General features: G+C 41.2%; 2 protein-coding genes across 6 annotated transcripts in view; both read left to right on the top strand.

Moving 5' to 3' along the window:
* Window positions 1–15,904, top strand: part of LOC115688208 (uncharacterized) — a 45,154-nt gene extending 29,250 nt beyond the window's left edge. The window contains exons 1-5 of one of the 4 annotated variants that reach the window (XM_056310866.1): window positions 12,768–12,845; window positions 13,075–13,149; window positions 14,863–15,321; window positions 15,398–15,541; window positions 15,635–15,904. In XM_056310866.1, the coding sequence (XP_056166841.1) occupies window positions 12,803–12,845; window positions 13,075–13,149; window positions 14,863–15,321; window positions 15,398–15,541; window positions 15,635–15,819 (906 nt within the window). In that variant the 5' untranslated portion in view covers window positions 12,768–12,802 and the 3' untranslated portion in view covers window positions 15,820–15,904. Of the gene's footprint in view, window positions 1–12,756; window positions 12,846–13,074; window positions 13,150–14,862; window positions 15,322–15,397; window positions 15,542–15,634 lie in introns of those variants that run through there. The other 3 variants (XM_056310867.1, XM_056310865.1, XM_056310864.1) reach the window with 3 other exon arrangements.
* A 90-nt stretch (window positions 15,905–15,994) lies between these two features.
* On the top strand, window positions 15,995–17,869 carry LOC115665735 (ankyrin repeat-containing protein ITN1-like). 2 transcript variants are annotated; one of them, XM_056310863.1, is made up of 4 exons: window positions 15,995–16,110; window positions 16,511–16,935; window positions 17,019–17,066; window positions 17,152–17,869. In XM_056310863.1, the coding sequence occupies exons 2-4, from the start codon at window positions 16,588–16,590 to the stop codon at window positions 17,776–17,778; spliced, it is 1,023 nt and encodes a 340-aa protein (XP_056166838.1). In that variant the 5' UTR covers window positions 15,995–16,110; window positions 16,511–16,587; the 3' UTR covers window positions 17,779–17,869. The 2 variants fall into 2 exon arrangements, with proteins under 2 accessions (XP_056166838.1, XP_056166837.1); XM_056310862.1 differs by having other exon boundaries at window positions 15,996–16,110; window positions 17,149–17,869.
* The last annotated feature ends 9,652 nt before the right edge of the window (window positions 17,870–27,521 follow it).

Raw genomic sequence — 27,521 nt, 5'->3', positions numbered from 1 at the left:
AGATCATTTTATTGCACGTTTCAAGAAATTCAGAAACCGATGTTTAACGTCACTTACCGAAAAGGAGTTCACAGATTTGGCTTTTAATGGCTTGAGGTTCAACCTTAAAGAAAGATTTGAAGGACAAGCATTTGATGATCTCTTTCAGTTGAACGCACGGGTTTCCAAGTACGAACACTTGTTGAAGGAGAAAGATAAGAAGCCGAACAAGGATAATCGGCATACAGTGGCATTTGCTGAAAATACCGAACAAGGTGATATAGCCGAAGAGGAGAATGAAATAGCCGTAGCAACTATGGTGCTTGAAAAACCATATGTGTGCCCAAAGACTAAAGCCAGCCAGGATGAGAGATGCATCCAAGTTCAAGGCTAAGGAGACAAATAACTACTCCTTCGACATCTACAAGTTGGATGAAATATTTGACCTGTTGTTGAAGGATGGAGTGATCAAGTTATCTGAAGGGCAAATAATCCCGCCAAAGGAGGAAAGGATAGATAAGAGGTATTGCAAGTGGCATCACTCTACAACTCATGATACGGTGAATTGCATTGTATTTAGGAAGACTATTCAAGAGGCAATTCGCCAAGGCAAAATTAAGTTTGTTGAAGACAAAGGCAAGGCCCCAATGGAAGTGGACACAGACCCTTTCCCGAACATGATCAGTATGGTTAACATACGAGATATGACAGGCGACGATAACAAGCAACTTTGCACTCGTTGTCATCAAGAGCTAATTCATCAGGATCGGGAAATACCCAAGTTCCAATACATGAGAGGAACAAGGGGGAGATACCGATCAGAATCGTTTGTCCGCAGAATAAGTAGACCACAGGTAAATTCTGAGATTGTTACTACCGAAAATTGTACGGTACAAGCTAGAGATCAGGAAGTTCAATCAAGACAAACAGCACATGTTCCCGAAAGAAAAGATGTTAGTCGTAGATATGAGAGGAAGGAATATCTCCATGATTCGTCGCAACCAGCTTTCCCACTTCGGGAATCGACCATTCAGGTTCATGAAGAAAAAGAAACATTACCCAAGCCTGCAAAGAAAAAGAATTTATGGCAACGATATAAAGAAGGTGATCCTAAAGTCGGATTGCTTGGAGAACCTAGTGGAAAGTTTGACTATGTGGTCTATTACGGAGATACGGATGACTACATACCTCCGTCATTACCAATTGTGCCGACTGGCTGGGGAGATGAGTTTGATGATCCACCACCATCAAATTCCCAGGAAATCCACAAGCGAAAAACAGTTAAGGTGCCACACAATCCTCCCGAAGGAAAATTGTCAACAGTTAAATTGCCAGGACAAGCGTCTTATAGAACCATCAAGAGGCGTTTTCAGCGAATGAAAAGCCGGCAAAGGAATTTCCAAAATAGCCGAGCTAAAAGGACAGCAAAGCAGGATTTACCTTTCACATATGTCAGTAAGAAAGGTAATTGGGTCTGGAAGAGAAGCCCTGATAAAAAAGATCAGATTAAATCAGAGCCAGGGGATTCGGGAAATAGCTCTAGAGTTGAAATGAGACAAGAAGAAGTTTCACGAGCTCCTCAGACAGTTAATTTTGGGCAGTTCACCGTGGCCCTCAATCCAAGACATCAAGAAAAGGTGGGGCAAAAGAACTTGGGTCTTAAATGGTCACGAGGAAATGACAGGAGTTACCGAATTGGCTACCCCAAAATGTCAAAGAAATATGATTACACATTACGGATAAACATGATCCATGCTAAACTTCCAGCGGAGTATGGAACTAATTTGGTAGTGGAAGAAGATACCGAACACATTTCGGAAAAGGAGATAGCCATGGCAGAATTCCAGTTTCCCGACAAGGAAGCCATTAAGTTTGATAAGGTACCTTTTGAAAAAGCAAAGCATCTAAGATCCTTGGTTATTTCAGGAAAGGTCAATGGTAGGTCTGTCGGTAAAATTTTCGTAGATGCCGGAGCCACTTTGAACCTCGTATCTTACAAGTACTTCAAAAAAATTAGGGAAGGACGATCATGACATTATCCCTTCCAATGTTCAGTTGGCTGATTTCCTTGGGGAAGTTACTGAAGTCAAAGGGGCAATAGTGCTGGACTTGATTATAGGGTCCAAGTCGTCCAAAACGACTTTCTTTGTGATAGAGTCTGATGGTTCATATAATCTGCTGCTCGGAAGAGATTGGATACACTCTAATCAGTGCGTACCTTCAACTTTGCATCAAGTCTTGGCATTCTGGAATGGCGAGAAAGTAGAATATGTTGAGGCAGATTCGGGATATGCTTCAGTCGGGTGGAATGACATTTGCCGAAAGTATCGAGACTGTGCACATGAAGGTTATGCTGTTGAAACTCTAGGGACAGATCCACAGTCCCTTGCTTATTGCCGCTTCGGGGATGTGAAAGCCGAATGGATCCCTAAATCAAGCTTGGCATTGGAAGAATTACATACTCTATATGGAAAGCGAGTCAGTATTGCAAGAAGTTTGTGAAAGGTATTTTACATATTTGGCGGAAATGGCGCATCAAAAGGTGGAAGCCTCAGATTGTATAGATGAATGGGAAGATCCATTGGTCAAAGAAGACAGGACAATGGAGGCTCAAGATCCATTGTTAGAAGTTGATATAGGGGAGCCTGGTTGTTTCCGCCCGATATATGTGAGTGCTTTTTTACAAGGGGGCATGAGAGAAAAGTTGGTTAATTTAACCAAAGAATATAAGGATTGTTTTGCATGGGACTATAATGAAATGCCTGGTTTGTCAAGAGATATTGTAGAACATCGCCTTCCAATCAAGAAAGGATTTCGTCCGCATAAGCAGCTAGCAAGGAGGTTTGCTCCAGATGTGGTAGATAAAGTCAAGGAGGAAATAGAAAGGCTGCTGAAAGCAAGATTTATTGAAACAACCAGGTATGTAGAGTGGCTTTCAAATATTGTCCCCGTGAAAAAGAAGAATGGGAAGCTGAGAGTTTGTATTGATTTTCGAGATCTGAATAATGCCACTCCAAAGGATGAATATCAAATGCCTATGACAGATATGTTAGTAGACTCGGCATCGGGAAATGAGATGTTATCCCTGATGGATGGTCATTCGGGTTATAACCAAATATTTATAGCTAAGGAAGATGTCCCGAAGACAGCATTTAGATGTCCTGGTGCAATCGGGACTTTTCAGTGGGTGGTTATGCCTTTTGGACTAAAGAATGCAGGAGCTACGTACCAGCGGGCAATGAATTTGATTTTTCATGATATGATTGGTAAATTCTTAGAAGTTTATATTGATGACGTGGTGGTTAAATCAGCCCAAGAAGATCATTTGGATTATCTCGAGCAAGTGTTTATTAGGACGAGGAAATACAAATTGAAGATGAATCCAGCCAAGTGTGCCTTCGGAATACAAGCAGGAAATTTCTTGGGATTTTTGGTCAATCAGAGGGGAATCGAAGTTGACAAGAACAAAACAAAAGCTATCATGGAGCTTTCTCATCCTACGTCAAAGAAACAATTGCAGATGGTGATCGGGAAAATAAACTTTCTAAGAAGATTCATCGCCAATTTGTCGGATTGAATGGAGCCGATGACACAGCTTCTACGGCTCAAAAAGCAAGATGAATTTATATGGGAAGAAAAACAACATAAGGCGTTTGATTCGATCAAAGCTTATCTAATGAATCCGCCTGTATTAATGCCGCCAAAAGTAGGCAAACCATTGAAATTGTACTTATCAGCTACCGATATAACTATCGGGAGTATGTTGGCTCAAGAAAATGAGAATGGGAAAGAACAAACGGTATATTATTTAAGCAGGGTGTTAACTGATGTTGAAAAAAGATATACCGCGATTGAAAAATTATGTCTATCTTTATATTTTGCTTGTATGAAGTTAAGGCATTATTTGCTGCCAACTACAGTACATGTGATCGGTAAGACTGATATAATAAAATATATGCTATCGCGACCTGTTATAAAAGGGCGTATAGCAAAGTGGGCCTTTATCTTGTCCGATTTTGATTTGATATATGTGCCGATTAAAGCAGTAAAGGGCCAAGCCATTGTTGATTTTCTTACCGAATACCCATGTTTACAAATGGAAGAAGGTGAGCAAAGTCTCAATCAAGTACTGCCATGGACTATGTATTTTGATGGATCGCGTGCTAAGAGCATGGCTGGAGCTGGATTGGTAATAATTTCTCCCGATGGGAAACTTACAAGGGTGCGTCTATAAATTAAATTTTGTATGTTCAAATAATCAAGCCGAATATGAAGCATTGATTATCGGACTGGGAATATTGATTGAGTTGAAAGCACAGTTCATCAAAGTATTCGGTGATTCACAATTAGTGGTGAAGCAATTAAGAGGAGAATACCAGTGTTTGAATGAGAATTTGATTGGTTATTACTATCTAGCTAAGAAGCAGTTAGAGCAATTCAGGGAGCACAACATAGTTCATGTTAAAAGAGATACAAATTTTGAGGCTAACGAGTTGGCTCAAGTAGCTTCTGGATACCGAATATCAAAAGAGCTAGCTGACATCACAACCACCATAACACTGTCGGTACCTTCTATTGAACAAAGAAAGATACCGATAGCAGTTAGCGAAGTAGTCCAAAAAGAGGATTGGAAGCAAAGTATCATCGAGTATTTGAAGAATCCAGATTCAAGAGATCGAAAGCTGAGAAGACAAGCCCAAAAATATGTCGTATTAGGAGAAGAATTATACCGAAAATCCTCAGATGGATGGCTCTTACGTTGTCTTGATGAAGATAATGCAAAATTGGTTATGGCAGAAACACATGAAGGCGTATGTGGAGCTCATCAAGCAGGAATCAAGATGAGATGGCTGTTAAAAAGGTATGGATATTTTTGGCCAGCAATGATGCAGGATTGTATCAATTATGCCAAAGCATGTCTTTCATGTCAAAAACATGGACCGTTGCAACATGTACCTGCTATGGAGCTACATTCTATTATAAAGCCGTGGCCATTTAAATGATGGGCAATGGATATAATTAGTAAGATTTACCCACCCTCTTCTCATAAGCACAGTTATATTTTGTTAGCTACAGATTATTTTACGAAGTGGGTAGAGGCCATTCCATACAAGAGTATAACACAAAAGATCGTGATCAAATTTATGGAGGAAAATATAATTCATCGATTCGGCTTGCCTGAATCAATTACTGCCGATCAAGGTACAGTGTTCACTGGAAGTGAGGTAAAGGAATTTGCGCGATCAAGAGGAATCAAAATGATTTATTCCACACCGTACTATCCTCAGGCAAATGGACAAGCTGAGGCTACTAACAAGGTTGTTATTGGTCTTATCAAGAAACATCTAGAAGAAAATCCAAGGGAATGGGATACTTTATTGTCAACAGTATTGTGGGCATACCGAACATCACGAAGATCAAGTACAGGTATCAGCCCTTATATGCTTACATATGGACAAGAGACAGTTTTACCAATGGAAATAACAGTGCAATCTTTAAGAGTCCAATTACGGAGTGAAATGTTGCCTGAAGATTACAAAGATTGGATGCATATAAATCTGGATGAACTGGATGAGGTTCGTGCGGCTTCTTTGGATCAATTGATTGCACAAAAGAGAAGAGTAGCCAGAGCTTTTAACAAAAGAGTTAAAGTTAAGCAGTTTGTGGTGGGGGATCTAGTATGGAAAGCGATACTGCCTTTTAATCTCCAAAATAGAGAATTCGGTAAATGGTCATCAAATTGGGAAGGACCCTATTTAGTTACCGAAGTGCTGAGTGGAAATGCATACAAGTTGATGGATGTCAATGGAAAAGAACTATCACGTTCTATAAATGGGAAATTCCTAAAGAAATATCATCCATCAATCTGGGAAACATAAGGAGATTTATTCATCCACTAGAAGTCAAAATACATTCTGATCTTGGTTACAAAGATTTGCAGATCCCTAACAAGTTTGAGATTTTGGGCTACAAGATTAGAATGTAAGGCAAGATTCGGGTGAAGTTCAGAAAGTTGTTCTTTGAGATACTCCATGTGACGAGAATGGAAGCGGACAACTTCAAACATTTCCCAAGCTTCTCGAAGCAACTGCCTGTACCTGTTTGAAGAAACTTCAACCATGGATCTAACTCGAGAGATTTCATCTCTGATCACTCTCTGTTCTACACAATGATGATTCAAAAAGAAAGTAAGGAGTCGACGTGCCATCTCAACGTCATCTTTAGCTTGAGTACAAGACTCCTGGGTTTGAGCATATTCAGCCTTAGAATCTTGCAATCGGGAAAACTCCTTTTCAATATGAAGTTGAAGAGCATCAGCTTCCACAACAACAGGTTCCAAATTCCAAATCTCCCTCACATTATGTTTGAATGCATCAAAGTTATCAGGGAATAAAGAACATAGCTCCCAGACCAGATCCAGAAAGGTAGAATCTGCAGACAGAAATACTTTGGATCTGAAGAAGTCTGTCAGGTTAGTAACTTCTACCTTATGATTGTTGTTCAATAATAAAGCATGGTGTCCTTGGGACAGCAGTTCGTGTAGTCGCCTCCATAAGGATCGATCACCTATAGAGAATGGAGCAAGTTGTCATGTTAAAGGGAATGAAGAATGGTCGTCAAAGATCAGGTAGAAAGTTTACCTTCATAAGTATTACGACTATTCTGTGATCGAGACCAAAGAAGCAGCCAAGATGAAGAACCATGTGAAGACATCATGAACAGGATTGTGAGTTTGCAGGGAATCTGTGGCAAGCTTAAACAGTTATAAAGGGAGCAGATCGTAAAGGATGATGTGTCAGAATTTTCTCGGAGAGATGGGATGGAGATGGAATTTGATTCATGCGTGTGGATAAGCAGTTATTAAGTTGGTAACCAGTAAGTTCAGAAAGAATGAATGATAGGAAAGGTAAGCATTTGATCTTTCAGTTACACAAGTTACAGTGGAACAGTTATCTTTGAGTTGATTCAGATATCCAAAAGAACCAGACAGAGATAAAGAGCGACATTTGGGTAGAATGTTTGAGTTACCGATTGCTAAAATATACAGCGTCAGGAATTTGCTTTATCGGGATATCCTACATTTGAATATACAGCATCGGGAATTTGCTTTATCGGGATATCCAACATTTGAATATACAGCATTGGGAATTTGCTCTATCGGGATATTTTACAATTAAGCAAATGCAAGGAAGACCAAGAATGGAATCCAACAAACGGTTTCGACATTTTATCTCCAATTAGCCAATTGGGTTTTGGCTTCAGTTACAAAGTCTCTTAATCTAATCTCTAGCCTGTAGTTTTCATCCATAATCTCTGCCCTTTTCTTCTCATGAACCCTAACTAACCCAATAGTATTATCAAACTCTCTCTCCAATTCCCTACATTTCTGCATCTTGCGTCTAAGTGTGGGAGAAAAGTTTGAGACTGTGAATTTCTGATCTATAATCTGAGCATCCACCATTCTCAGCTCTGCTTCAAGTTCTGCTTTTCTAGCCTCCAAGCTTTGAAGTTTGCTTGCCTCAACTTTAAAATGATTATAGAAGAGACGAGCATCTTCACGCTTGTGGGCTAACTCGTCCTGGATTGCCAGTCCTCGGCTTTCTCCAAAGAGAAGATGGGGGAGATGATCAAGATTGACTCTGATTGTAGACACAACATCTACAAAGTCAACAGCGAAGAGATCAATCTTGTCTTGAAAAGAATCCGACAAGATAAAGGATGGATGGCCAGAGCATATTTCCTGGAAAAGATTCCTCGCTTGGCGTTCTTTGTTAGAGTCAATGATCAACTTCCCATAACCAGGCTCTAATAGGTTTAAGAGCTATTCCCATTTAGCTTTAGCCACTTCTCTAGGAACTTCGGCAAGCATTGACAAAGTTGAAGGCCCTAAGGAGTCATCGGTCATTGAAGAACTGGGATGAGTACCTGCCAATATTCTTTCCAACTCCTCCCGTTCTGCTAAAGAGAAAATTTCTATCTGAGCAGATGGATTGGGCACAGCAGAGGATGTTGAGGGAGGTAAAGCAGTGATAATCTGAGAAGTTGGTGGCACTTGCACACTCAAAGGTTCCTGAATCGTCGTTTCTTCAGGCGTTGGAATCTCTTGAGGTGCAGAAGCAGGTATGTCAGAAGCTGCAGCTGTAACATATGTATATCAGATAACTGAATAGAAATTTCGAGTCAAATACAGGGCAATGACATTTACTAGTAAAAGCTAGAGGAAGATTTGCTTCAGGTTCTATGACATTGGTAGAAGTATCCTGCGTTGGTATACCCTCTTGGGAATATGAAATAGGAGGTTGATCTTGAATCAACTCAGCAGTAACTTCTATCAAAGAAGCAGGAATTACTGGTGAAAGATTTGGGGCTGATATGATAAGAGCCTTGTTAGGGGAAGCAACACTGGATGGATCAGTCTTGGGAGTATCTGGATTAATCAAAGGATATACAGGTTAGTGCTAATATGCACATTGTTAGTTTCCATAAATAGAGCAAGAGAAGTACCTTTTGGTGGGCGCGGTTTCATCATAGCTCGAAGCGTGAGCTCTAAAGATTGATCAGATGTTGGAGGATTCTCTGGAGATTCTGAGGAATGAATAGTTACTTTTCTAAAGCCGCGTTTTGCTGGTGCTTTCTTTGGAACAATAGAGTCTGAAGTCTTTCTTTTCTTGTTCACTGCGAAAGTATGATGTTAAATGAGAGGCTGAAAATCAAGCAAAACATATATCGAAAATCAGAATCAAATTACCTTTGGAAGGTTCTATTGACTTGGTTGGAGACATATTCACAGCCTCAATTGCTTTTGGTGCTAAAGGAGAAACAACATCTCTTATTTTTGAAAGAATCAGGTCCAGAGGATCTGAAAACACAGTCTTTTGATAATCCTTCCACCAAAGGTCAAAATCGGCTGAAGAATAATCAGAGCAGCCAGTGAATTCGATGACACGGGACAATCGGTAGATACTCCGTATCAACGTGGTCAGCTCATTAAAAGGCTGATCATCCTTCAGCTTGCAAGTTAATTTATCAAAAGAAGCAACAGAGAAAGTGTAAAGAGTAGGAACAGGAACTCCTTGAATTAACCCAAGTTGCCTGACACAGTATTGGGGAGAATAGATTTCAAAGCCAGCAGCAAACCTGCCTTTTGTCGAAAATCTCACGGGGAGATCAACAGAAGTCAAGACAGATTGCCAAAAGTCACTTTTGTTCTTCTGAAAAGCAGGAAGGTAAGATTTGAATTGAGGGGTAAAGAAAGGAGAGAAAGAATGTGGATTCTCCTTAATGGAATAAATTTGAGAAACAAAGTACCGAAAACAAGAGGATGGTGTTTTAGGAACAGAGACTAGTTTCCTGCTCAAAGTTTGGCAGACTAGTTGGTCAGGAATAGAAACCGAGAGAGGCTGGATAACTTGATCCTTGGAAAACCAAGCAGGGAAATAGAAGGTTGCCCATGCTTGGAGAAGCCAAAGGGGACCACCAAAAACGCCACTAACTTCATCTGAAGCAGTGGAGGAAGAAGCATGGGCTAAACCCCGATAGAGTAAGGCCAACATTGTCTTGCCTAAAGAAAGCCGGGTCCCTGAAGCTAAAGCAGAAGCAACAGCAACAAAATCGTTCGAGACCCTAACTATAGGGTGGCAGAAAAGGAATTTACAGAGCCAGTATAAAAGAAAAGCAGTGTGCTCTTCGTCGGTAATTGCATTTTCCTTTTTAAAGTAGTTTTTCATGAATGTCCCGTAGGCCATTTCAGAATCAGATAATTTGCCGAGCGGCGAATGAGAGTCTAGAGACAAGGTAGATGGGTCTCGTACCCAAAAGAGAGAGCCCAAGTAAGGCAATGTACATCAAGCAAAGTTACCGACATAGGAGAAAAAGGGAAAAAGAAGCGGTTGGTCGAAGATGACCAAAAACAGGACAATGCGCCAATTAGTTCCCGATTCACATGGTAGTCGAAACAACTAAGACGCAAAGCATCGTGGATGGAAAGGGTATTCCAAAGAGAACCCTTAGAAGGAAGAAGACGAAGGTACCATTGATAGAACTCGAGAATCGGAATCGAGAAAGCCCTAAGGCGAGAAGGACGAGAATACCACCGGTACGCCAAAATAGATGACTCGTGGATGGGAAGTACCTCAATCTGATGACGAGGGAAGCAGTTTGATAGGCATTGTGGAACGAAAAAGTGATTGTGAGCAGCGGGGCCAAGGATATAAGAATCTTCAAAATCATTCCGTACGAGAGAACGGATGAGGATCCTTCTTTGAAATTATCAGAATCCCGGAATAGATAATATCGGTCGAGGGCATCTGATGCAGAAAAGGAGAAAGTTTGGTCCTTGGAAGCTTTGGAAGCCATGGATTTTAGTAGAGTGTCGGAAAAGATTGCAGAGATTCAAAAAGGTGAAGATGAAGAAGAACGAAAAAGGAACGATTTTTATAGAAAGTGTTTTGGAGACGAAAAGGTAGGCGCGCGAAGCAAGGTGACGAAGTGACGTCAAGAATAGGTACTATTTCTTTGACATTTAAAAGAATTAAAAGTTCTTTTAATTCTTTTAAAATGGGGCATCTGTTTACACCAAAATTAGCATGGATGTCAAGTCGGTTTAATGTCAGAATCTGACGGACAATGGAGCTCAGTCGTCTGCCGAAGTACGTTTGGATAAAATTCGGGAATGTAGTAAGCATGAATGGCACCATGTCCCGAATTCTGTGATTGGAGAGAATCGGTAATTTTACCGAAACATGAAAAGTTTACATTTCGGGAAATGTTGAAGCTACCGAAAATCGGTAAGATCACAACCCAGTCACGAAAATTGTGACAACAGGAAGTTATGAGCAAAAAGTGGAGATAGTGAGCACGAGCAGATCATGGGAGATTATTTATTCAAATTGGAAGTCATCTCAGCGGTTGAGATCAAGTTTTGGTGGACAATGAAATTGGAAAACGTGGGTAGATAAGGCAGTTATTGAAAGCGCCAAGATTCGAAGTTCGAAAACAAAGAAGTAACCGACAAGCAGTTACAGGATAGGAGGAGATATAAATACTCAGAAGAAAGAAGAAATGAGGACCACGAAGAACAATGCAAAAACACTCAAGCTTATCTGCATTTTAGTTTCCTATGCATCTTTACTTCCTGTATTTACACTTTCCTGTAGCTTTAGTTAACTTTCGAGTCCTTTTCAGCTTTCATAGGAGTATTGTAACGTAGCTTGGAACTCTGTTGATCCCAGATCCATTTTCAATCCATCCGATTTCTATCCATTCCATATAATCCCGTGTCACACTTTATTTTTCGCCACAACTTTCCTAGTGATCAAACCACAGAACCTACCTTAATAAAAACCGAACACCGAAGTTTCGGTGAAGGATATTCCTCGTGAAACGAGCGAACAAAATGAAATCGCCATTCAGGAAAAGAGAATGGTACGAGTGTTGTTCCTTGCGTCACATGTGAACAGTTTGAAAAGAGAAAGTAGTCAATAAGAGAAAGTGTTGTTCCCGCGACCGACAATACACATTAAAAATGTTCCATCTTTCTTTTTCTTTTCTTCTTATATATGACATCTAGAAAAGGAGATCCATGAGAATACATAATGACTTCGACTTCAACCGTGAAAATATACTTATCTACTTTAGAAATTTACAGTGCTCACTAGGCATCACGGCAAAGAATCCTCCAAGGATACCCACAGTAGTAGAGTGATGGGAAAATTGTTCAAAAAGTCTTAAACCTGTCATACTTTTACCAATTTAGTCCTAAAACTTTTAATTGTGTCAATTGAGTCCTAAACTTTTTCATATTTTGTCAATTAAGTCCATCCGGCTAATTTTAGCCGGATACGTGTACGCCGACCGTCCTATGTGGCACGGCTGACGCTGACGTGGATAATTTCTAATAAGGATCGCCGAGCCTTCGTCGATAGCGAGCGAGGCCATCAGCAATGATTCACTCGCAGTGGACGGGACCAAAGTAGAGACGCGCTAGTGGATGCAGCGAGACCGAGCGCCGGAGATGCCGAGCCGGAGTGTGGTGAGAGTGCAGTGGCCTGGTTGAACAAGTAGAAAGAAAGGAAGAAAGAGAGGGGGTGGGCTGATTTTGGTGCTCTGTTCTTTTTTTTTTTTAATGTTTTGTTATATTTTAGAGTTATGTATGGGTAACATTCAAGCATGTAACCCACATGAACTGATAGGAGGATATTTTTTTCTGGCCAACAATGGAGGAAAACATGTCCCCAGTAAATATTAAGGTAATCGGAGGATGCTCCTTCTAGAGTTGCTTGGTTACCTTAACCCTTGGGATCATTGCTACCTTAAGGTCTCTACCGACTAACTCAACTAGGAGCTGACCGGCAGCATTATGCAAAGAAAGTTTTACATCGCCAGTGCATTGAATAAAAATCCATTGAAATGTGTTATTTGCGAAGCAGGGGACGGTGGAAGGTGGAAGGAAGGAAGAAAGGAATAAAAGAAATAAATAAATCATGCGACACTTGTGCCTTCTTTTAGTAAAATTTCCAATTTTACACTTCTGTAACTAAAATGAATTCCCATTGATTTGTTGACGTCATAATTTTTTTTAAAATGAAGTCGTCATTCAGGAAAAGAGAATGGTACGGGTGTTGTGCCTTGCGTGATATGTGAACCAATTCGAAAAGAGAAAGTGTTGTTCCCACATGAAAAACGTTCTATCTTTATGTGTTAAACACGACACCGACAGCTGGAACTTGGGCTCCGTCCACAAGTCCATCTATAAAATAACTTCGACTTCAACCACGAAAAAACACACTTATTCTGCTTCAGGAATTTTACAGTGCTATCCTCCATGGATCCCCAAAGCAGTCGGTCAACATTGCCACCACCGCCAGGTATGTTCCGTTCTTACCTTTGTTGTTCTGATTTGATCCCACAAGGCGATGGGAAAATCGGGGTAATTTCGCTTTTTGTGGGTTAAAATTTTACCATCTAAGTTTAACACAGAAAATTCCATGCAATGAATGAGCCTCATACTAGTCATGTATAGATGATCTAAAGCATACAGGGTGTAATTAATTTTTCTAAGTTCACTCATGTTCCTTTTTGTTTTTGGTAACAAAGAGGTCCTCATAGACGTGAGCTCAGAAGGCATAGTAACTAATAAAGCTTCCCAAGATGGCCGCGGACCAACTGAAGGTTTGTCACTTTGAAATTTTCATTTTCGTGTTTCCTAAATCTTGTGTTTCAAGCATTTTGAATTTTTTTTATCCAAAACGTTTTAAATTTAACAATGTACAAATGTTAACATTTCAATTCAAATATAATGTTTTCATAATTTTTAAAATCTAAATAATATCTTGAATTATAATTGAGGAAGCTCCAAAAAGAAAACTTCTTTACTTCCAAGAGTAAAAGAACATGCTCGTAATTTATGAATGATATTGTAGATAGATCAATGGCAACGAGAAATAAAAACTCACTAATAACACATTTTCCAAGTCATAAAAGTTAGAATCCTACAAAATACAATACGTATCTCAAAAATAATTCTCGCGATCTCTGTTAAGTTTGACGTTAATACATAAAATTTCATGCAATGAATGAGCCCGACAGTAGTCATGTTTAGATGATCTAAAGCATACAAAGTGAAATTAATTTTTTTAAAGTTATTTATGTCCAATTCTCTTTGTGGTAACAAAGAGTTTCATGTAGACATGTGTTCATAAGGCACGACAACTAAGGGTGCGCATAAATATCATTCTGTGCCCGGGAACTATTTCTGAACAGAAATGATTTTTTTTTATTCTGTGCCCGGAAATAATTTCTGAGTATTTGAAGGCGTTTGATAAACTGACCAAAATTTCTATTCCTAGAGTAGAAAAGAACAGAAATGCGTTTGGTAACTACACAAAATTTCTGTTCCCAAATAATATTTTAATAATATTTTGAATTGTTTAATTTTTTTTTTCTTTCTACCCATTTTCTTCTTTGGCCATGGCCGGTCGCCGGCGACCGGCGGCCGGCACCGGCCACAGCCCAGGGCCGGCGAGGGCGTCACGGCCCTCGCCGGGCGAGGTCGGCTTCGCCGTGGGTTGCGACGGCGAGGCTCGGCCTCGCCGGTTTGGGCGAGGCCGAGCCTCGCCGTCTGGGGCGAGGCCGACCTCGCCGTCGCGACCGACGGCAAGGCTCGGCCTCGCCCGGGCGGCGAGGGTCCAGCCCTCGCCCTCGCCGGCCCTGGGCTGTGGCCGGCCGCCGGCCCAGCCCAGGGAAGAACAACACAAAAATAAGAAAAGAAAAAAAAGAAAAAGAAGAAAAAAAACTGATTCTCAAAATTGTGCCGAGAAACAAGAAGTAACTTTTTTTTACTTCTTGTTTCTCTTCCAAAACTGTTTCTCGGCACAAATTTTTGCAAAAATGTGCCCGGAAAAAAAAAATTTATCAAACGCATTTCTGTTCCCAAACTATTTCTGGGAACAAAAGAACAGAAATTTTCATCGTTTGGCACGTTGCCAAACGGGCCCTAATAAAGCTTCTCAAGATAGTCGCAGACCACTTAAAGGTTTGTCACTTTGAACTTTTAATATTTGTTTTTCATAAATCTTGTTTACATTTTAACTTTTTTAATCCTAAACATTTTAAATGTCGCAGCATACAAATGCTTCATTTCAATTCAAATATAATGTTTTCTTAATTTTGAAATATGAACAATATCTGGAATTATAATTGGGAAAGCCCAAAAGAAAAAACTTTTTACTTTCAAAGAGTAAATGAACGTGCTCACAGGAAAAGGTCTGTTGAGTAAACAGCAGCCCCTTCGCTTGCATCTGCGTTTCATCAAGAACTTTGAGCAGGTGCAATTGTCACAGAAAGTGCGAAAGCCTGAGAAATTTTGATGTGCAATTCTTGCAGTTATGCCAATGCCAGCGGTCAATAAAGATTATCGACAATTGTTTGTAGCCGCACAGAAAGGTGAATGGAAAACTATAGAGAAAAAACTCAAGGAAGATCCCGAAGTAATGACGGCCAAAGTTATGAAAGTAGAAGATAAATCAGTTACTGTGCTTGATGTTGCGATTATGGCCTCACAAGATCAATTGGTCGAGAACCTGATCAAGCGCTTTCCTCCAGATAAAAAAGAGTTCGATTTCAGTATTTCCCTCCGGAATGCTGCCATGAGAGGAAGAATAAAAATGGTAAAGGCATTAGTGAACAGAGTTGATGCTAAACCTGAAAGTGTACCCGATGCACTGGAGATTGCTACTAGATATGCTCCTAAGCAAAAGGACGTAATTTGGTATCTGGCCAAACTTACAGAATCCGCCCCAAATTATGATACCATGTCCAACCTTATTGTGGCCGGCCATTCGGGTAAGAAATTACACTCGCTCATCTCTTTTCCATCACTCTTTACTTGGATTAACTTTTTGTTGTTGTGTCCCAAAAGACATAGCTTTGTATTTAGCTAAGCGATTCCAAGGCTCAGTGTTACGTGACGAAAACAATAGCATTTTGGGATACTTGGCGAAGATGGAGTCTAACTTCCGTAGTGGAGCTAGACTCAATTTTTGGGAAAAATCTATTGATAAATGTAGGTACTTCTTGCGCTTTTTTTTATCTGATGCGCACAATCCGAGCAACTCTATCCACGAAGATAGTCTCTAATCACTCTATCTATTCCCAGTTGTAGGTATCCTTTTATACCTGGTCGATATTGACAAATCCGAAGAAACGAAGATGCCTCGAGGTATTTCTGATAATCTGTTTAATGGATGGAGTAACACGGCAAAAAGCATATCATCCAGGGATCCCATTGACAAAAACGTTAAGGGACAAGGACTACATCTATCTACACAAATAAATATTTAAACCATGACGTATGTCACAAATTAATATCTAATGTAACATTTGTAAAGTTAGTCGAGAAATCTTACTCAATGTCAAATTGCCAAGTGGAATTGGATCTCAGATCATAAAGGTTGATGGATCCAAGTTGTCTAGCACAGTTAAGCACTGTTAAATTTGGTTATTGTCTAATATATCTTTTTGTTCATCATTAATTCCTAATTTGTTGACATGATGCTTGTCTCCTCTTTGTGGTGGTGGCACTAGCACCTAAGTGGTTCAAGATATCACTCTGGAATCTTGCCACAAAACCAGGTACACAAAACTGCTGTGGTATTTATAGAAGAAGCACCTTATTTCATCCATGGGTAGAGATCCCTAAATTTAAAATGTAAATTGATATGTTCAGTATATCCCGATCGTATATAGTAATATGGACCGACTCTCAATTTATATATTGCAACACGATTCAATAAGATTCAATTCTAAGTCTAAACGTCATATATCTATTAGGGGAATCTGTAAAAATAATCAATCGAAACCAGATCTATTGATATGTTGCAGAATCTACCAATTTTTTTTTTAAAAAAAGAACTATTAATTTCTCATGACATTGGGTGTTCATCGACAGATTCATCTGTTCTCTTACGCATGCATTTTGATTTCCAAGCCATACAAAATTTGCTTCATCGTTTGGAAAATTGCTTATATGTAGGTGCATCACTTTTGATCAATAGGATTGGATTGAGGCACAAATGCTCGCTTGAGTTTGCTGATCTAGTTCTTAATGAGATGAAGACTCATATGGAAACTCCCAAAATACTTGAGCTTCTTTCCAACATTGTCCTTGAGGCTGCATCTCGTGGAATCTCTGAAATTGTCAAGTTGTGTTTCGAGCATTTTCCAGAGTTGACATGGAATGAAAATTTCACAAAACAACTGATAAAAGAAGTTGTGAACAGACGGTATGTGGAGTTGTTTAGACTAGTGAATGCGGCCAGAACAATTCCATTTTTGACTGCTAATACGATGAGGAAAGACATCCTGATGAAGGCAGTAGTAGAATGGTCACCAAGATGTCTACTGACAGATGTTTCTGGAGCACCTTTTGTTATGCAGAGGGAACTCCAGTGGTTTAAGGTCGGTTCACCTTATTTGTTGGTCACTCAATTGTGCTTTTTTATTTACATTTACATTGATAGGCGTCCTTTATTTTTCTGAAGGTACTGGAAGATACAAGTGATCCCTCTTCTAAAAGTCTGAAATTTAAGGTTGGTTCACCTTATTTGTTTGCCACCCTTTTGCGCTCTTTTTTATTTAGATTTACATTGATAGGCGTCCTTAAATTTGCAGAAGATGCTGCCAGGTACGATCGATCCTGCTTTAAAAAGTCTGAGATTGCCAGATGATGAAAAACCATATTGGGATGATTTTGTCGAAAATCGCAAACAATTGCTCAAAGAGGCGGGGGAGTGGATGAAGGATACATCAGCATCTTGTAGCCTTGTCTCGACTCTCATCATTACGGTAGCTTTTGCTGCAACTTTTCAAGTACCGGGAGGCAATAACGATGAAGGGATCCCGATCTTTCTGAAAAGGGTCTCTTTCATGGTATTTGCGGTTTCAGACGCTTTTGCTCTCTTCTCCTCTGTCACCGCCACCTTGATGTTCTTGGCTATCCTAACTTCACGCTATACTGCAGAAGATTTTCTCATGTCACTACCGGGAAAAATGATACTGGGCCTCACTTTTCTCTTCCTCTCCCTGGCCTTTATGTTGGTGGCATTCGGCTCTGCTCTTACCATCGTACTGAGCGAACGATTCCTCCAGAGCGAGCGATTGATGTGGATTTACATTCCAATTACTTTGTTCGCTGCCATCCCTGTCGTATTATTCGCAATCCTACAACTTCCCTTGTATTTTGAAATGGTCGTATCCACCTATTGGCCTCGCCTCTACCGTCCCTTGAAGCTTTGGGAATAATCCTGGCTTATTAGTAGACAAGGACATTTGTGATGATCTTTGTTTGCCCTTGTTAGTGTGTGTGAAATGCGAATATTATGGTGTTTACTCATGTTTTAAGACTTTTAAACTGTGACATCAGCCATACTTAAACTAAAGTTTATGTATGCTGTCAAGTGCACACCTTCTGTCAATGTGTTTTTTTTATACTTCATTGCTCATTGTCGGATTAAGGTGAACCCAAATTTTCAAAGAATTGGCAACGTGGCCATCAATATTCATCCATTCAAATAGAGCAACGATCCCCACAAATTCTCCATACTACACAAGATGGCCATCGATCCCATCATGCTCTGCTTCTTCGCCCGCGTCCCTCTCTGCGCCTAACCCTTCGTGCTACGTCACCCATCAACCATGCGCGGTGCACATCAGCATCAACACCACCAACTCCATCAGCAACATAGCCATCAAAACCCCGCACTCCAGCCTCACCAGGACTTTAGCCGCTTTTGGGTTTCTCTGTGATCTCAGCAGCGAAAGGTCTGACGTTTCCTTGGTGAACAGCGCCAGGACGCTAAGCACCTGGCTGGACAGCGAAGCGAGGAAGATTCAGACGTGGGTTGTGAAGCAGAAGCGAGTGAGCTGGGAATAGAAGCCCACAAAGAGGAGACGAGCCACATGGACAATATTAAGAGGAACACGAGGCCGGGCGAAGTTGGGATATTCTGAGGAGCGTTATGCAAGCGAAAGTTGCTACAGAGAGGATGAACAGAACGAAATTTAAGGAAGAGAGCAAGAGATTCGGGAATGAGCAAGAACTTAGTCAACTTTACCGCAGACATTTTCTTTTTTGTTTATGAGGGTCTACTTGGGTGTTTGTTATATGATGGAGTTGGGTTTTTTGTTGTTCAAATATAATGGGTACTGATGAATGGATATAGAGCAAGAGGCGAGAATTTGAACTTTAAAGAGAGGCAAAGTTCGAAGTTCCATGGAAAGGGCCCTGCTTTACTTATTTCTCGTCTTGGGTTGGCGCAATGGGTGGGCATCACTCATTTCGCTTCCTCCCATGCGTTTCAAAAGCCGAAAGGCACGGAATCGTTAATAAGGCTTATTAAAATATGAGCGAAAATTTCCATTAAAAAAAATTGTAAGAGAAGATTTTGAAAGCTTAAGCCCTTTCTCTTTCTACAAAATGACATGAGAATTGTATCAGAGACTAGAGAGAGAGATGAATGAAAAATTGGGTGGTGAAAGTGAAGAAATGAGGGAAGATTCTGAAAGCTTCCCTCCCTCCCTATATGAAAGTATGGAGAATTGTATTGAGAGAGAGAGAGGAGGCATGAAAATTAGGATTGTTAAAGTGAAACATTGAGATAGAACATAATGTTGCCAACTAATCAAAAGTATATGTTAGAAAAATATTCATAAAAATGCATATAATCAAGAAAATGTTTTGAGCTACATTTTGCACATCACTTGAATAGGTACTTGCTAGCATGTCAAGTGCATCTCCCGACTCTAGCAAATGCTAGAAGCATAAAACAAGAAGGAAAACGAGATAAGTTCCATAAAACCATATACCAATCTACAGCATTTTTTAAAATAAAGAAGTGATTGCTCAATTGCATGATCAAAGTCGTGTATGAAATGTGCACGAACATCCATGACAAAATATGACGAGAAATGCCTAATCACCGTTTCAAATCATCTTCCTTGGCATGAAATATATCCCATTGACATTTACCGTACTTTTGTGAAAAATGAAGAGTAGAAACAACTGATGAAACGGATTGCATATGCTTAACCACCAAAATACTTCACTTCTATGCATTAACATTATCGGCCTAATTCCCTTAAAAAGGACAATATTTAGGACCCGTCATAATAATTCTAACTCAAACTTTTGTTTGTTTCATAAAAAATCACCAACTTTCCCTCTAAATACAAATCTGGCCCCCGTTAATTTTCCGTCCAATTTTATCGTTAAAAGTGTGACGTGTGTTGACACCTAAATCTTGACTATGCCGCCAAATCATACATTGCATAAAAAATTAGGAATTGGCCAGACCTAAAAAATAATATCAATATTGTGCATTCACATTTTTTGTATTTCATCACTAAGAGCATACCATTTTCCATCAAATTCGGTGGAAATAATGTCAAGTTGTGGGAATTGGGATGGACACAAGATAATGGTTGACCAAGAATCAATACAAAGTCATGGGGAGAATTATGAAAAAAGTCATAAATCTATAGTAATTGTGTCAATTTAGTCCTAAATATATTTTTTTTTTCCAATTGAGTCTCAAACCTTTTGCATTTGTGTCAATTCAGTGCATCGGGCCAATTTTGACCGGGAAATCGCTGACATGGATGCCATCCGTCCTACGTGATGTAGTCAGCGCTAACGTAAACGATTTTTAATAATGTTTTTCGAATTTTTTCTTTTTTCTTTTCTTTCTCTTTCTTTTTTTTTTCCTTCCCTTCTTCCTCTCTCCGATTGCCGGCCTCCGGCGAAGCTTGCCCCCTCCGGCCTATGGCGAGGGGACGAGGCTTGCCATCGCTGGGCTGGCAAGGTTGACCTTGCCATCGTCTGGCGAGGGCGAGTCTCGCCAAGCGATGGCAAGGTCGAGCCTTGCCAAGGGCAGGTGAAGCTCACTTGAGGCCGAGGTTGCCTCTGGCTGGTTGTCCGCCATCTCTGAGGCCCAGCGATCGGCTAGAGGAAGAAGGGAAGAAAAAAAAAAAGAAAGGAAAGAAAAAGAAAATAATAAATAAATAATTCAAAAAACATTAAAATATTATTAAAAATTGTCACCCAGACCGTTGACGTTGCTCCACAACCTCCGATTACCCTTTCTCACGACGGTTGGCAATCATCAAAATCCCCTTTGGTGAGCTCAGCCAAGACCCTCTTTTTGGTTTGTAGTTTTTCAAGCTTCAAGAAGTCATTTTTATTGGCCACCACCTTAGCTTAGCCGTCTCCGAAGCTTTGTAGACCTATGCCATGGTCTTAATCTATTATCAACTGTTTTGGGAATTGAAACTACAAGAGCATTGTCCTTCTTGAAGTTGCAAATGGAGACCATTGACAACCTCCATGTCGTGCAGTAAAAGGTCACATGATTAAAAGTGGGCTAACATAGTGCAAACATCAAACAAACAGAAAAACAAGGTAAAATACTGAATTACAATCATGGTGACAAATTTGCTTTTGCCTAGAGTACAATCTCTCTTAATCTTCACCAAACGATCATAAAAGAACAGGCAAATAAACTTAACTTCTACTATAAATATTAACAAAAGAATCTCATTTATCCACAACAATGCTTAACATATCTTGTGAATTTTTCGATCTCATGCCACTGTACATGTTGGTCACTTCTACCTGCACCAAGAGACGAAACAAGAAAAAAAGAAAGTAAAATCGCCCATTATAAAGAAAGGGAACGGGATAAGAAACAGATGACATGAGGAAATAGCAAGAAAATCAATAAAAACTCAATAAACCTTCTCTCGAATTGCAAATTACTGAGGTCCATCACTCGACATCTTTTCACCACTACCACGTTGATATTGATAAAAGGAATGAACTCTGATCAGATCAGTGATTTACCAAAAAATAAAGCAAAGCAAAGTTTGCTATCAAAAGAAATTTTTTGGTAGATCACTGCCCGACTAGAGGTACATCTCTAATCACTTTGCTATAGCGCCTTTCTTTTGCTTTTGTGAATGATCAATTTGATGGAAATCATCTATATTTATAGCCTATGATTCCTATGCACTTACATTTCACCTCGTTGGATAATATGCCAACCTAATTATGACTCAAAATGGGTTGGATTCGTTGCCAATCATACAATGTCAAATATTGGGTTAGGTTTTAATTCCTATTGATCCTCCTAATTAAATGTTCAGGACTCATTGGTTATCAGAATAAGAAAAGTGTCGCTGATATATGCACTTACATTTCATGACGTTGGACAATATGGCAACCTAATTATGAGTCAAAATACGTTGGATTAGTCGCCAATCATACGATGTCAAATATTTGGTTGGGTTTTAATTCATGTCGATCCTCCTAATTAAATGCTTATGACTCACTCGTTACCAGAATAAGAATAGTGTCTCTGACCTATGCGCTTGCATTTCATCGCGTTGGACAATATGCCAACCTAATTATGACTCAAAATGGGTTGGATTAGTTGCCAATCGTACAATGTCAAATATTTGGTTGGGTTTAAATCATGTCGATCCTCCTAATTAAATGCTTATGACTCACTTATTACCATAATAAAAATAGTGTCACTGACCTATGCCCTTACATTTCATCACGTTGGACAATATGCCAACCTAATTATGACTCAAAATGGGTTGGATTCATTGCCAATCATACAATGTTAAATATCTGGTTGGGTTTTAATTCATATTGATCCTCCTAATTAAATGCTTAGGACTCACTCGTTATCAGAATAAGAATAGTGTCGCTGATCTATGTGCTTATATTTCATCACGTTGGACAATATGCCAACCTAATTATGAGTCAAAATGGGTTGGATTAGTTGTCAATCATACAATGTTAAATACTTGGTTGGGTTTTAATTCATGTCAATCCTCCTAATTAAATGCTTATGACTCACTCGTTACCAGAATAAGAATATTTTCGTTGATCTATGCGCTTACATTTCATCGAGTTGGGCAATATGCCAACCTAATTGTGACTCAAAATGGGTTGGATTAGTTGCTAGTCATACAATGTCAAATATTTGGTTGGGTTTTAATTCGTGTCGATCCTCCTAATTAAATGCTTATGACTCACTTATTACCATAATAAGAATAGTGTTGCTGACCTATGTGCTTACATTTCATCACGTTCGACTATATGCACTTACATTTCATCATGTTGGACAATATACCAACCTAATTATGACTCAAATTGGATTGGATTAATTGTCAATCATACAGTGTCAAATATATGGTCGGGTTTTAATTCATGTCAATCCTCCTAATTAAATGCTTTCTAAGTTAGTGACTATAAGCAAGCAATCATCGATTTCGTTTAATGTTAGGGCTGCATTTTGATCAGTCGCGAGTAATGAAAGTGCGAAGAAACTCACTCCATTCCAATTTTGACATGTAATAGGCATGAAAATGGCCATACTCTTGATCTATCATCATCGATTTTATTGTTCTCAATTCCAAAATGGCCATGAAGTCTAAGGCCAATATAATGTGTCCATTTTGTCACGTCTTGGTAATTTTTACTCCCACGGGTATTTTCTAGGGGGAGATGAAGAGGGTTTCTCCCTTATTCCCTCTTCACTACTCTTGTATCATTTAGTACATCGATGTCAGAGCACTAGGTCGATATTAGCTAACCATAAGCAAAATATATTCTTTTTAAACACTAGCAAAAGGGCACAAACACGTGTGAGAAGTTTTTTAGAAAAAAGCTTACATGATTTGCTTTTTTAGGGGAAAAATTAAAATCTAAAATGTAGCTGTGATTTAGGGAGTACGATGGACTTGTGATGGCCCTTTTGCAATTATTGAGTATAGTCATTTTGTGCAATGTTTGAGGTTAAAAGATTGTTTGAATGTGCTTTATAACACAGAGAGAAAATAAAATAAATTATTTTAAGCCCTCTTTAAAAATAAAGTTTTATGTGATGCAGCGATAATTGATAAAAGGAAAAAGTAACAAACAAAATCGGTTAGTGCTTCACATAACCGCTTTGAGTGCACAAGTCAAATTTGTCGAGAACCTGGTTGAGCTCTTGCCTCCACATTCGGAAGTGCTTGCAATGGTTGATTGTGATGGCCGCACAGCCCTCCACAATGCTGTCCTTTGTGGAAGGATAAGGATGATCGAGGCATTAGTTGTTGGATCCTTAATCCAACGTTGGGTTATATGTGAAATAATAATGCAATGCATACTGTCATATAAAATTAAGCCCTTTAAAAGTGATAAATTAAGTTAAGGTAATTTAGGGCTTTAATGTATCAAATAGGGTGTGGCCCTTTAATGTGTAGAGACTAAAAGGGGAAATTACAATTTTATGATGGGCAAAATTGTAATTTCTAAAGGGTAACATTAGGGTTACCTTATAAGAGCGGTTATGGTCCCCAGAACGTACGCAAGTTACTGATTCTTCTTCATCCCATCGAAAGAGAGAAATACAAAGAGAATTCAAAGGGAACTCTCAGAAAAAAAAAAAAACGTATTGTTCTGGAAGGCTACCCGCACGACACCGAAGAACAGTCTACGCTATGGATTCAGGTTCGCTTCCGTGTTTATGCTTTCTCAATGAATTATACATGTATGATCCTGTTTCGTTGATGGTTTTCAACGGTTCATCGGTTTTCGGAATCTAACAATTCGTATCAGAGCAGTATACATGTTAATTCATTGGTTTTAGGGTTCGGTTTTAACAATTTGTGATATTAGAGTTCGTGCGGATGTTTGCGCAACGAAGCAAAATCGATTTTTAATACTATACAGTATTTTTTCGAATTTTTAAATTTGTCAAAAGTGAATTTTGATGTTAAATCTGGAATCCTGACGGCGAGACGATTCTGAGGATGGGCAGCGCGCCTCCGTCGGAGGCCGCACGCGCCTCCGTCGGAGGCCGCACGCGCCCGCACGCGCTCCACGCGCCGTCGGGCACCGGCACGCGTGAGATTCACGCGCCTGAAGCACAGGCGCAACAAAATTTTTTTTTAATGAAATAGCAATTAAAATTCAAATTTTGGTGGAGGAATATATATCTTGAAATAAATTGATTGAAGCAACATGTCCACAAATGGACCTCTCTTGTGTAAATTAATTTATTTTAAGATATAAAAGGTATGCGCATGTGATGCATGTGGATTTTTTAACCAGCCCAAAGGAAGGTTAATATTTAACAAAATCACATTTGCAACTGCGGTGATTAACATGTGATGATTATTTGGATTTTGTATGTGAGTAATAAATCGACCCAAAGGAAGTTTTATTGTTTGACATACTATTATTATCAATGTTTGATTACTACAACAAGATATCACTTACTAGTTAATATTGTTGTCCAAAGACAAAATATTAATGTGGTGCTCGATGTCTTGAGATGGGAATTACCTTGATTTGAATTGATATATTGCTTTGAGACTTACTGTCACGCCCCGCACCCTACGAGCGCGCGATCATCCCGCGATGGTCGATCATTGAATGCGACGTCCCAGACACGTCGCCGACCCAACCCAAACATCAGAGATTAGGCACGCGCGGAAACAAATAGAAACAACCCGGACAATTAATAATGACAAGGGGTAACAATAGCACAAAACAATAACTGTAATTCCTACACTTGGCAGATACATACGATGTCTACAAAAAGACAATTCCTAAGCTAGGCCACAACAACAGAACCACATTCCTCAAAAGGGACAAAGGTTTACAAACTTAACTCCTCTACAAAGGGGGACTCAAAATACAATATACTTGACCCGTCCTCGATCTCCGAGATACCCTTGCAGTGTCTCCAATCACTCACGGTTGCGAATCTGAAATGGTTATATAATAACCGTGAGAACGAGTCTCAATAAGCAACACCCTAAACCCCACGTAGGCCAATGCGTACCCAGACAAGTCGTACATGCAATCTACCCCATAACATATAAAATAAAATCGCATCCTTATACTTACCTCACCATCGAACCCATGTAAACTCTGCACGTTAGTCAAATCGCGACAAGACAATAATACTAACTCAATAACATATCACGATCAATCAAACGCCAACCACACTGGCACTCAATCAATCCCACCAATTCAATCACACATTCAATTAGCCAGTCCAATCAGTTCAATCAATTCAATCACACACAACTCGCATGCGTGGTCGAACAACTTTCCACGACCTCCCAGGTCCTTTCACACTGCCCGCGCCACTGCGCCTCAGGCCCAATCTCACAGCCCGCGCCACTGCGCCTCAGGCTCAGCCCTCAGATCAAGCCGGGCTCGGTCCCGCGTAACCACGCCTCAGGACATTTTTCCCCTTCCATTGACCCGCGTAACCTACGCCTCAGGTCTGGTCATGCCTTTCTCGCCACACCCGCGTAACCTACGCCTCAGGTTGGCAGCCCTCCGATCAATCCGGGCTTTTCTCATGCACATGCACCACAACACAATTCGCAATTCTCACAAATCGTACCAATCAAACTCAAGGCATGCTCACCACAATATTCCATCAATCCGACCTTCAAGTCGGTCACATTCAGCTATCAACTCCACTCACAAACGCCACGATAGGCCAATCATTGACCCACCAACAATAGCCACAATTATGCACTTACAATCATCTCAATTCCAAATCACAAGCTCACGATTCCGACATTCAAGTCAACACATTCAATTGATTCCAATTCACCCACAAGCGCCACGACAATTCAGTCATGCTATTTACCTCAGTCAATCACTAAATTAGCCACACAATTATCACCACAATAATTAATAAATCGGGCACACTCAATCTAATTAGCCCACGCCTAAATTAATTCCTAACCCGATACTAATCACATCCTAAACAAGTCTAAAAATACCCAAAGTACTAGGTAGGGTTTAGGAAGTCACTTACCTAAGTTTGGCTCGGTAAAAGTCAGCTCGGGCCTAAAATGGCCCGAGTGAACAGTGTCTCACTCGGCGTGGGCAAGGGCGCGATGGGCGCGGGGCTCGGCCACGGTGCTCGGCCATGGGCACAGCCCTCGGCCACGGGCACAAGGCCCGGCCACGGGCTCGGCCACGGGCACACGCATGGGCACGAGCGCGGGCACGGGCGCCTGAACGGGCACGGGCGCAGCAACGGGCACGGGCACGGGCACGGCGACGGGCGCGCGGCTTGGTCGCGTGGGCGACGAGCCGGCTACGGCTTGGGCTGGCTGGCCGGGCTGGGCTGGCTGGCCGGGCGGCGACGACCGCCGCGGCGGCGGCGACGGCGACGCGGCGGCGACGGCACGCGGCGGCGGCGGCGGCGGCGGCACGCGGCGGCGACGGCAGCGCGGCGGCGGCGAGTGAAGGAGAGAAGTCACCGGGGTGAGGGTGAGGGAGAGAGAGAAAAAGAGAGAAAGAGGTCGGGACAGAGGGAGAGGGGCGAACCGGCGGTGACGGGGCGGCACGGCGACCTCGTGGCGGCGACGGGCACGCTGGTCGAACCGGCGGGCGGCGAGCTAACGACGGCAGCAGCGGCGAACGGCGGAAAGTTAAAGGAAGGAGAGGAAGTTGGGTGAGGCGGGTGGTGCGGTTAGGGGCGCTCGGCGGCGGTGTCGGGGCGCTCGGGCGTCGGGACGGCGGCGAGGAGTTGGCCGGGCTAGTTGGCCGGCGGCTGGCGGGTTTCGGTCGCAGCGAGACGCAGCGGCAGAGCTGCGGCTCGCAGCGGAGGAGGAGAGAAAACAGCCGGTCGGGGCGGCGGCTGGCGGACGGCGCGATGTCGGCCGAGCTGGCTGGCGACGTCACAAGCGGCGGAACGGAACGGGACGAGTCGGCTGGGCAACGCCGGGCCGCGACAGGCGAGGTGATGAGCTGAGATCGCGCGCTCGGGAGGGGAAGGAGGCAGCGTCGAGGCGGCATTCCCGGGCGACACGGCGGCGCGAGGAGGACGGCAGAGTCGGCGGCTGGTGGGACGGCGTCTAGCAGAGGCGGAGGGGCGGTCGTGCGGCGTTCGGTCGGGCGAGCAAACGCACAAGCAGGACCAGTCGGGCGAAGGAAGAAGGAGAAGAAGAAGAAGAAG

The sequence above is a fragment of the Syzygium oleosum genome, unplaced genomic scaffold, assembly GCF_021117445.2.
Source record: "Syzygium oleosum isolate NSW1041296 unplaced genomic scaffold, Sole_v2.1 Sole_v2.04, whole genome shotgun sequence".
NCBI lineage: Eukaryota > Viridiplantae > Streptophyta > Magnoliopsida > Myrtales > Myrtaceae > Syzygium > Syzygium oleosum.
Note: the sequence above shows the minus strand (reverse complement) of the source record. Positions and strands in the feature narration are given on the sequence as shown.